This window comes from Rhinolophus hipposideros, assembly GCF_964194185.1.
Source record: "Rhinolophus hipposideros genome assembly, chromosome: 23".
Taxonomy (NCBI): domain Eukaryota; kingdom Metazoa; phylum Chordata; class Mammalia; order Chiroptera; family Rhinolophidae; genus Rhinolophus; species Rhinolophus hipposideros.
In genome coordinates, this window is record NC_138069.1 from 10,390,223 (window position 1) to 10,402,224 (window position 12,002).

Consider the following 12,002-nt stretch of genomic DNA (forward strand, 5'->3'; position numbering starts at 1 on the left):
CACCTCCTCCGGCTCCCATTTCATTGTTAGCTGTGGGTTGGCCAATTTACAATCCCATTTTTCGTTTCGTATTGAGTTCATGTTTTCTTGACTTGAGTGGAACACACTTGCTGTCTACTGTGCTTCTGTTTCTTATAATAATTTTCCCCAAGAACATATTCTTTCCCTGTGTCTTGAGTGTGGTACTTCCCTCTTTCTGTGTTGTAGAAGCCAACTTCTCTTTTATTCTTGGTCAGACAGGTCTATTCAGGCTTCACCTCCGTTTACTCTCAGCCCAGGTAAGATCATCCAGACTGTGGAAGGATGGCTAACGCCATGGTCAAAATATCACCACTGGTGGTGGGGGGTGGGGTTGATGGTCATAACTTCCCTGTAACCAGCACTTATGCTAAACAGTTGAGAGGCACACCTTGAAAGTCTGGAGTGTGGGGTAAATAGAACTAACAAGCTCACTCTGAATAATCGGGACTGTATGTTGCTGATCCTTCTCCACCAAACCCACTGTGACCCCGGTATCCCCTTGCGAAACAAACCTCTTCCTCACTCTGGTCTAGTACTTCCTCTGTAGCTTTGCAAAGACATCTTTCTTAGTGTCCCTTTCCAGACCATCATCCCCTGGAAGGAAGGTTCAGCTATCAGACCCACCATACCCTCAGGCACCTCTCATCTAGCGTTCCGGAAATCAGTGGGCAGGCTCAGGTGGGGAGAAGTTTAAAATCTCAGCTACAGAGCTCATGCAGAGCTCAGTTTAAGTGAAAGACTCTGCAACACCCCATTAAAAACAAAAGACCTTGGCTTTGTTATAGCTCAATGGAAACATGAGTCACTGGATGACCCATCAGAGAGGGAGGGAGGGAGAGAGGGAGGGAGACACAGAGAGAGAGAGAGAGAGAGAGAGAGAGAGAGAGAGAGAGAGAGAGAGAGAGAGAGAGAGAACATGGGTAGAGTGACTGGGGCAGGCCAGGGCTCAGGGAGGCACTTGCTGGACCACGGGGGACCAGGCCTTCGGGTCACACTTCAGCCAATCAAAGTGGGTGAGGGTATACTAAAAGACAAGGAGTGGGTGAGGAAACAACAGTTCCCCAAGAAAGACAAATAAACAGACATCCTCTCAGGTCACTGGATGAGCCCTTCCTTCCAGCTACAAAGAGAAACGCACCACTCAGACCCCCTGCTTATAAGTGGACGATGGAGTTCATTGTTTCTGGAGATCTTAATTACCTGCAAGCAAAGCAATTTTACTACTTGCATTTAGAGAAGCTTTTTGAAACTAGTTTCACTCCAATTACCTTCATTAATGAGTGATCAAAATGCATCAAAGCAGAAGTGAACACAACAAGAAGAAAGGCCGAGGGCAGGGCTCATGAGGATGAGGTGCCCCCACCCAGTGCTGGAGAAGCTCTGTCTCCCTCATTGCCTTCGAGGACTCTCTGTGTTCTGGACCTGGTTCCCCATGGCACCTGGCACAGGACTGGCCACAAGTCACCCACAGTAAGGAACCATGGGGCATCCTGGGCCCCAGGACACTGCAGATGGGTAGGTCTCAGCTTTCTGAAGCTCCATCCCTTGGCTCTCCTGGCTGAGGACTCAAATCTGCAGGCTGAGTGCGGGATTGTTCAGTGTGGGCTTGTTACCAGGCATTCAGTGAGCCTGCTCTGCTGGGGATATTTACCCACGCAGACACTGCTGCTGGAGGTTAGCAGTCACCTACCTCTCCCTGGGTCGCTGGGTGGGCCTGCCTCCGACTCTCTCCCGATTTATTTCAGTTAATTCGACACAGTGGTAAGTGTTCTTCCCTGTCTTTACAGAAAAAGACCCAAACACACTTCCTTCACTGTCCAAAAAAGCAGGCAGAGAGGCTGGGCAGCCATGCCCTCTGCAGGGCCTGGGAGAAAAGGAGGGGGGAGTGGAGAGCCAAGACCAGGCTGACCCCCAGGCCTCTGCTCAACTCCTGCACCCACTGTCCTCCCAGCCACTGGCCTCTTTAACTCCTCAAATCACCACCAGGCAACAGAAGAATGGGAAAGGGATTTCACGTGTACAAAAGAGCATGTGAGTCCTTTCCTTTAGCCTGTTAGTAAGCACAAAACACTTTCCGGCAGGACCCAGAGTCAACATATTTGAGTTGTGGCTGGTCTGACAGCTGCTGAGTTTGTTGCACAAATAATTAGATAATCGGCGTGAGCGCAGTGGCACTTAGCGGCTGCTACACGGGGGCCTTGATCTTAATTGAAGGTGCAATAGGGGAGAACCTAAAGAAGTCCCAAATCAACTTCTTCTTGCTCCAGTAATTAAACATTTGACTCCTGACCACCATCCAGAGTCTCCTAAGTGTTGGCCATGGGCTCCATTAAATGGTTCTCAGCAGCCTGAGCCAAGGGCACCTGTTGTCTCTATGCAGGGCCTTCCTCAAGCAGCCTCCTGGGGGGAACTTTGGGGGACAGGAGGCTCCTAGTCACCCCCTCCCCTGCTTCCTTCTGTCCCCTTCCTTCCTGTGTTCCCTCTATACATTCGATGGTCCCCACTACAGAGATTCTACCATGTCCTTTGAGAAGGTCCTCCTTATGAATCCATCACTTTTAATCTATTGCATGGAGGGTCTCTAACTAGGACTTCCCACGCTCTCATCTGGGGACTGCTGACGGATTGCATATATCCTATTTAGTACATAATCATCAATTTGTGCATTCATCTAAAAAATGAAGGGAACATCTCCAATGAGCTAGGAATAGAAAGACATCACATTTCCCCACTGGTAAGAACACCCAGTGTGGGGGGAAGATAGGCAAGCTGATAAAAAGTTAGAACAGAAGGGGGACCCTCCTCTTGGTAGCAGTTCTGATAGAACCTTGGTCAGCATGGGGCTCACAGAGGAAATGCCCTGGGCCCTGCGGGTTTATTGCAAATAAAGAAGGAACCTAGAGATGCTTGGCCACTAGCTCCTGGACAGGTTGCCTCTTCCGGCCATGGCAGACCCTCCCAACTCCTCAGGTGGTGGTGACAAGGGTGGCCTCCTCAAGACCATCCCTTGATGACCATGGTGGAATCATTAGAAAGACGGGATAGCACAGTGGCTAAGCGTCTGGGCTTCCACGGGCCGACGAGGCCCCAGGTGGGTGATCTGTGCCTCTCAGACCCTTCCTCTCTCTGCTCTAGCACCTCGGGCCTCCTTGCGGATCCCCAAACCTGCCAGGTGCTATTCCTCCTGCTGGGAAGCTCTGCCCGCAGATATGCAAATGCCTCGTCCCCCACCTCCCAGCCTCCTTCAGGTTTTTTCTTAAGTCACTTCTCATATTAGAAGCTTTCACTAGCCCCTTTCCCGACTTAATTCCTTTCCATGGCACTTGTTGCTATCTAACACACTTTATCTCTTGTTTACTGTCTCTCCCACAAGATGGCATACGTCACGAGGGTGGGGATCCTGCCCATTTTGTGCACGGCTGTATCTCCAGTACCCAGAACAGACCTGACCCACAGGAGGCATGTGTTTGGTGAATGAATGGACGGAAGGGTGCAGGCAGGGGAGTAGCATGGTCATAGTTACATCTTGGAAAGCTCAGTCTTAACGCCGTATGGAAGGTGGGGTTGATCTGACCAAGAGCTAGGAGACTAGCTTGGGAGTCCCAGAGGTCGTCCAAGTGAGAGATGGTGGTGGGGTGGAGGTATGTGGTAGCAGAAGACATAGAGAAGAGGGAAACAATGAAGAAATCATAAAGAAGCAACTTGGCAAGGTTGCTGCTCTCACTGAGACAGTGTGGAAGGAAGAAAAGATATCAGGGGCAGAGGGAACAGGAGATGGAGAGTTCATCTGGGACACACTGAATCTGAAGTGCCCGTGGGCGTTTGGGGGAGGGGCTGCAAAGGCAGCTGGGGACATGGAGAGGTCAAGGTGAAGATACAGTTGGGTCATGTTTGCACCTGAGGCATGGCTGGAACCATGAGAGGGGTGGAATGGAAAAGAAGAGAGCCAAGGAGGGTCCCTGAGACAATCCATGTGTAAAACCATCTACTGGTGAGTCATAGAAGTCAGACAGAGATAGACAAATACTGTATGATTTCACCAATATGTGGAATCCAAAAAAACAAAACAAATGAACAGACAAAACAAAACAAAAACAGACACATAGAAACAGAGAACAAACTTATAATTGCTGGGGTAAAGGGATAGGTGAAAAAGGTACAGGGGAATCAGAAGTACAAACTTCCATATATAAAATAAATAAGCCACAGAGATGCAGTGGACAGCACAGGGAATATAGTCAATAACACCGTAATGACTGCATGGTGACAGATGGTTGTACTAGACTTCTCATGGTGATCACTTTGTAAGGTATAGAAATGTCAAATCACTATGTTGTACACCTGAAACTAATGCAATATTGTATGCCAACTATATTTTAATAAAAAACACAAAGCTACTGGGGAAGGAAGGGCCTGTAGAGTCAGTGGAGCGGGGGCTAGACCATGGAAGCCATGCGAGTGGGCTGCAGGAAGATTGACAGAAGCCACTGCAGGAGGGATGCAGTAAGACCAGGCCTGGGAAGAACCCCTGGGACTTGGCATTGGAAGGATACTTAATGATCTTAATAGGGACAGGAGCCAGCTGCAGACCCTGGCGGGCAGCGGGCAGGGGTAGCTGGGGAAGTGAAGGCAGCCGGGGCAGGTAACGCTTTGGGGGCCTGAGAGAGAAGAGAAGGGGAGAGATGAAATGGTACCCAGAGGGGTGCTGGGACAAAGCCGCTTCTTTTCGCTTTAGGATGAGAGAGCCTGCATCTGTCAGCAGCTGCGGTGATTGAGGAGCACCGAGCAGGAGGGGTTGGAAATGAGGAGGAGGTGCCAGGAAAGAATAGGAAACATCACCAGGGGGCGGGAGGGGGCGCGGGTTTCCATAGCGAAATCAACGCAGTGCGAGACTTTCTCAGCTCAATAACTTATTAGCAATTTTTAATTACTGGAATGTAATTAGTTCGTCCCAAGTACAGCAGTTCTGTGAAGCACACCACACGTGCTGACTGATAACACTCTTACACGTTTGGCAGGGTGCTCACATCCAGACATTTTCTTGCATAAAACCTGGAGAAAATACCCAAAGAACACACATGTTTGTTTTAAGTCCTGTTTCTTGATCCTGGAAACAGATAGTACAAATGGGATGAGTGAGCTCCGAGGGCTGCTTTGCTGCGGGGGGGCTGCTGGTGAGCTTTCAGTTCCCCCAGCTGTTTGCATAGATGTCGTCGGCAGAACCCATGGGCGAGGCTGCAAGACAGGAGCCAGTCCATGAAGATTCCCTCTGGTGCTTGAGGTCTTGGGGCTGTCTCTGGCTACAGCAGCCCCCACATCGTGGCCCAGGAAGTGGGGGTGCTGGGGACCTCTCAATTCCATGAGGTATGGCCTGGCATGCTTATTATACTGGTATCCACGTCCCACACAGCTCCCCCCCCCCCCCGGTGGACATTCAATAATGTCTATGAAGCTGGGTGGCTTGGTGCTAAATGACCAGACCCTCTTCTGTGGAGCTCACAATGAAGGCCAGAAAGGGTCCTGGGCTCAGAGAGATTCCTTTGTAAGGGATGAGGGAGGAGTAGGGGCCCCTGGACAGAACATGAGTGGGCCAGGAGTGAAAGCGCAAAGGGAAAAAATTGAAAACAGGAAAAAGGGTTTGGAGAGAAAGTAGAGGCCAGTGCCAAGAAGCCAGGCCAGGTGGAGGGAGGGCTGGTCCAGGAAGCTCTGCTGGTTTGTCCCCAGGCTCTTCGGCAGCCTCTGGGCGAGCCTGAGTTTCCTACTTTTTCCTTCGAGGGGAGAGAGCGGCCTGGTGTTCTGACGGCTGGAGGCTCTGTTAGTTTGGGATGATTGTAGCAGCTTTCCTACAGAAGCCCCCAGCTGGGCTTCTTGCTGACCCGGAGAGCAGGGAGGCCCCAGCTAGGCACACATGAAGACCTTCCCACTGACTGTGGCTCCTGAGCCCTCCCTCCACACCAGGAATCTCCTGGGGAAAAGGATAAAGTCATTGCATCTGCTGTGAACAGGCCTTGCTGGACAAGCAGCCCCAAAGCTGTGGGGTTTATGAAGGGTGGGCTGCACTGGCAGAGCTCAGCGTGTGCTCTGGGCCTTAAGGTACCTGTCTGGGAAATGGGAAGTTGGACCAGCTTATTTTACACCCAGTCGGCTTGAGTTCATGCTGCCACCTTGGTACCGAGGCCTTTCTCAGTTCGCCCGTGTGCCTGCATTTCCCTCCGGCTGTACCCTCCCCTTTATGGTCTGCATGCTAACCACCTGCTCTTCCCGGATCTGCAGCACTACCTGTGTGCCCCTCAGATGCCCTCGCTTACCCTTTGGGGATGTACCTCGAGTGTCTCTTCTGCATCCCCTTCCCTGGATACCCCCCTTCTCATCCTCCGGCAGACAATCCCTCCCTCAGGCTCAGCTGACAGCTCCCGACAGCCTGTCACGTACCCCAGAAACCTCCTTCAGATCTGGAATCAGGAGCTCTCGGTTCTCCTCCTGCTTCTCTATTAACTTGCTGGGTGAACTTGGATTACTTGTTACATCACTTATCAAAAAGCAGATTGAGAAAGTGACTTAAGATTCGATCACTTGGAAGTCCAATTCTAGTCATTTGTTAAATAAATGGAGGCCTCGTTCACTGGAGCACCGCCCACCACAACGTCTTAGCCCGTATACAGCATTGTCCCGTGTGGGCATGGGTCTAACAGCCTCTTGCATCTGCCCCTTCAGGGAATGTGCCCTGATGTTTGTAATGACATCGCCATCAAGCTGAGTGCTATTGATGCCACCTAGAGAACAGTGCTCAGTACAAGCTCACAACACCCTAGGAGGTAAGCCCGAGTATCGTTCCCATTTTACAGATGAGATCAATGAGGTGCACAGAGCTTACGTGTCTCATCCAAGGAGGTGTGGCATGGTGCCCTTGAGCCTGTGCCCCACTGCCCCCTTAGCCTGGGTCTCCCCAGGATGCTCCCTCAGGCCGTGGCACCTCCCTGTTGGAGGAACCCAGTCCCCTGTGATGCCTGCCACCATCAGGGCCTGTGCCAGGAACTCACACACCTTGGCGCTGAGTCTCCAGCTGAGGTGGGCTGGCTGACCCAGCTGGAGATGTGAGTAGCTTTCCCTTGCAGGGCAGAAAAGACTTCCAGAAGTATGGGAATGCCCTGGAGGTGTGGGCCTTAAAGTAACAACAACAAAGAAACAAGAAGAAGAAAAGAAAAAAGAAATCTCTTTGGCAGCAAGATCTATCTGCTTTGCTAACTTACAAGAAAAGGTTGGGTTTTTATTCCTGTGTTTAGTAACACTTAAGAAAACGAAAAGATTTGTGAGTGAACCTATCGTATAGTTAATTTTTTCTGGTCTGATTTCATGAGCCTGAGAACTCCCCTCTGAAGTAGCAGAGCGCACCAACAAAGAGCATGCAGGACGAGAAAGCTCAGGTCCATTTAGAACTGATCCTGTATCAGGCTCCTTTCTTCCATCATTTCACGGTTTGTTTGGAAAACTGCCCAACTATGACATTATATCATCTGGGATAATACAACCCTGGTGTGGTGAGGGATTGCCGAAAGGTAATTTGTCTTCTCGAACAGCACAGGAGATAAAGCATGAACTCAAAACTGAGTCAGAAAAATAATTTTAAAAATGCCAACTGGTACACAAATAGGAACCCGTGTCACAAGATACCTTAACACACAAGCTCGGTAAGAAGTGAAAGTTACAGAAAATGCCACCCACTATCTTGGTATTCTCTGGAGATATTTGGTGCTGAGGACAATTGCGACTCTAATTTTGCCACAAGAAGAAAGGGCTACAACATCCCACATCCCTCTCACCCCTGATTTTCGGCGAGAGACCCTGCTTGGGATTTCAGGAGAGCTGGTGTTAAGGCAGCCAACGCAAGCTGAAGCAATGCTTTTGAGTTAGTTTTGATTTTCTCCCATGCTAATGATCCCTAAATGATGTTATATTTCATTCGGAGCGTTCACAAGAAATCCCATTGCCATGGCAACTGGAATGTGATACCAGAAGTTCTCTTGTAAATGTGGCCGAGAATGCTGCCTTTCCTCCCTTGCAGAGTGGTGAGGCCATGTGTCCCCGCAGGTTATGCTCAGAACTGTCCCCCTGCTCAGCACACTCCGGCCCCATAGGATGGTCCTAATAAGTGACTTCTGGGGGCAGGAAAGGTAAAGCCCCAGAGAATGAAATCATAACTTCTCTTTGCCAGGTCTGGTAGGATTAGAGAATGGAACATGGATGATTTTATTATTTTTATTTGCGTGGAAAAAGAGGTGTTTTTAAGTTTCTTGTATCAATAAGTCCCTGGAAATGTGGGACAAAAGACGTATGATCATCAAGGAGCTCAAGATGGCATTAGATACTTTGCTGCCATCTTGGGAGTGGGGAGTGCGAAAGTGGTCCTTTACACGCTTTCTTCCAACCCTGTCACCCCCAAACCCAGCCCCTCTGTCAATCCATTTCCTCCGGCTCCCGGCTCAGTGTTGGAGCCACGGTTCTGATGAAAATGGAGACAGGTCACCCAAAGCCCCCTCCTTAGGGCCAGCCTGCCTCCTTCGCCCTCAAGCCCCGGGCATCCCCTGGGGGAAGGCTATAGGAGGAAAGGCAGGTGGCTCTCCTACTGGCCAGAGACTGGAGCTGTCACTGAGCATGACGCCGCGAAGGCTTCTCCATGGGGCCCAGATCCACAGAGCCAGGAAACGGAGCCCTGGCTCTCAGCGGCGTCTCCAGGACAGCGTCAGGCCTGACGCTCAATGCCTTCCGCACCTCCTTTCCATCTACCATGAAACCATCTGGGGCCAGAAATATCACCCGACACTGCAGGGCAGAGCCCCTGTCCCAGCCTCTGGATTCCCTTCACAGTTTATGCATCTTGCTGCTCTGGGCCTGAGGCCACATGGGTTAGATTCATGATGGCGACGGGTGTCATTAATACCAACATGTGTAATGCACCTGGCACATGCTCAGTGTTTCTGTCAGCTCATCATGTAGGTCTCTCCACAGAGCAGGTCGGTGCTGCCGAAAGCCCCATTCTGAGGAAAAGGCCCAGAAAAGTATAATCATGCACCCAAAGCCACACAGCTGGGAAGTGGCAGAGCCGGGCTGCAGCCTCTGGGAGCCTTACACGTACCGCTATCCCTGAAAAAGGAGCTTCAGGACAGGGGCCCTGCCACACCACGTGGGTGTGGCTTCACAAAATCGGTGAAAACCTCAATGAATCAGAAGGATTTGGTGGACAAACTCAATCAGCATGAAGCAGAACCCTACTCCGCTTGCCCCCACCCCATCCTGTCCGGCTCTGCCCCGTCCCTCACAGGGTTGCGTGGTGGCGGTTTTTCCCTTGCGTACAATGAGAAATGCTGTTTGAATAACCGATGGTGAGGGAGGCTGTGCAACACTGGGATGCAGAAATAAAAACCTTCAGAAAGATGCGATTTGGGGGATATTGGAAACTGGAGAACGGAACATCAGTGTATAACACTCAACACAGCCAATAAAGCTGGAGCAACCGGTCAAGTATTTTAGTGCTCAAGGCTGCTGAGCAATCGGCAGACACGTGGCCGGGCAGTGCTTGCGGACTGGGGACATTTATCCTGGGCTCATCTCGGTCTCATTTCTATAACGTGTCTCATGATTTCTCAAGCACCTCAGCGTTAGCATACTAAGCACAGCCATGAAAGTGTCCAAGACTGTTCTCGTCAGAGGGTCAGCTTGACTCTCCAGGGCCCTGAGCCCTCCAGGGCTCCCCGTTGCCGCAGCTCATGGATGAGGGTGGGAAGGTGGCCCTTTATGGGACTGCAGGTGGCATGGGCAGAGGCGGCAGGAGGCCACCAGACCTGTGCGCCACCGCTGAGAACGCTCCCTGTCACATCATCCTGGGCTCGGGGCCCTGCGGCTCTGCCGACTCAGAAGCCATTGTTGCAGGCACTGGTGGGCTCCATCCCGAGCCATCTCTTCCGCTCCCTGCACCACCACACACGGGCTCTGCCACCTCCAATGTCCCACATGCTGCTTCTGCCTTCTCACATTGCCCTGCTTATTCACGTGTGACTATGTGGTTTCAGGATCACAGATGTTTCTATAGGCTGTGGCCATACAGTTCGTCAGGGCCCTGTCAACATAGGAATCTGCAGTCTAACTCGCTCGTCGTCAAGCATCTGTGAGCCATGAGTATCTACCTGGTGCAAGGAGCGGACTGGGTTGACACAACAGAAACTGAGTCACCAAAATGCCATGTTGCGAAGGTCCAGCCTTCCTCTTTCTCTACTTCCTTTACATGTTCAACCTAGAAACTCAGCACATCCAGGTCATTTGTCAAAAGGGCATTAGAAGAACCATCACAAAAGCCAAAAACATAGGGGCACGGAGCCATCTTCCTACCTTTAAGGAAACAATCCTTGCTGTGGACGACAACAATCTTCCTCTCCAGTAGGCACGCGGCACGGTGGAGCTCGCAGTGGTTTTCATAAAGCCTCCCGTCAGAGCCGCACACGGGCATGTAGCTGGGCCTGCAGGCCTCCAGGCATCGGCACTCGGGTTCCCCCGTCTCCCTGCTGAGAATGCACCTGCTCCCGCGGCTGCACAGCTTCTTTCCGCAGGACGCCGGCAGCCCATCGTGGCCGGAAAGCCCTGCCAAACACACAGACACAGAGGGTCAGCTGCAGGCACTTGGGTCGGGTCCCGGGCTTCCTCTGTGGCTCTTTCAGGTCATGGTGAGAGAGGCTCCATTGCCTGTGGGGCTGAGGTCTGGGTGCTCTGGGTGCCCGATGGAGGTGGCCACGGGTACCAAGAGCTGAGGTTTAAAGGCTGACTCACACCAAACAGCTCAGACATCTGGGACGCAGGAGGGGTGGGAGGGGGGCACACAGAGGTGGCAAAGCACCAATGGACCCTGCTGACCGAGAGCGGGAGGGCTTTCCCAGTGGCATACAGGGCTTGAGTCAAGGCTCCCATCATTGGCATGCTTTAGGGAGACCTGAGGTGAGGAGGAGCTTTATGCAGGGGATGGGGTGGGGGTCCTCGCCTTCTAAGGAGGAAGTGTGGAGTAAGATGAGAGTCGTATTTTAAGTGTTCAGGATAGGGGAGGGGGCAGCCAAGAGAGGGAGGACAGAATACGGTTCTCTGGGATACACATGGTCAGTGGTGGCCCCAGCAGCCTTTCTCCACTGCCCAGTCCTTTCCAGCACAACACTGCAGCCATGGGCAAAAAGGCTGAGGCCCTGGAAATGGCAACCGCCGTGTTGCTTTGGGTCTCCTACCTGCTACACATTGCTGGGTGTCCCCTGCACCCAACACATGCCCTTAATGATCTCAGGCAGTGGTGCCCAGAGCTTGTACAGCAAAGTGGACAGAAAGGCTGGCAGAGTGGCTTATGACGGAAAGCTAGCCTTCATGAAAGGCAAACAAGCATCTATCAGCAACGTTGTATTCCATCACAGGATCCAAGAAAACTGACTGATGGCCATGTGGCATTCATGACAACAGACAGGAAGTTCAGAGTTATAAAGGGATATCAAAATACAAATAATTAAAACATGAATGCAGATTTTATGGCCACAGAAGTCTTTGCTTTTAAAGTTTTAATTAAATCTTCGAAATACTCAGCAAAACAGAATGGCCCTAGCAGTCAAGTCAAGACTGAACTTTCAGCCCTAGCTCCTACCTACCCCGTGGGATTAACATGTCTAAGGAAAAAACAACAACAACAACAACAACAACTTCCTCTTCTTGTTTTTGGTTGTCCGCTTTTCATCACTACGGATTTGAAAGGAAACAAATCAGTTATTGGTAGATTAACTGCTTGATTCAATAACTCATTTAAATTCCTCCAGCCTTGGCAAGCTAAGAAATATTGACTTTTTCTTGAATCATAATAAACTAGAAGGTCAAAATATCTCTGAGCACAGTAAGAGTGCAGCTCCTTAGCGAGCACATGAATCCCCTTTATCCACTCTGCTAATTGTTCGCATGTCACCGTG

The 12,002-nt window shown here is 51.0% G+C and overlaps 1 protein-coding gene across 3 annotated transcripts in view; it reads right to left on the reverse strand.

Annotated features, from left to right (window-relative positions):
- The window catches only part of FSTL4 (follistatin like 4), a 373,767-nt gene that overhangs the window by 185,076 nt on the left and 176,689 nt on the right, over positions 1-12,002 (reverse strand). For all 3 annotated transcript variants that reach the window (XM_081035343.1, XM_081035342.1, XM_081035341.1), the window contains exon 4: positions 10,405-10,653. In XM_081035343.1, coding sequence (XP_080891469.1) covers positions 10,405-10,653 — 249 coding nt within the window. The remainder of the gene's footprint in view (positions 1-10,404; positions 10,654-12,002) is intronic.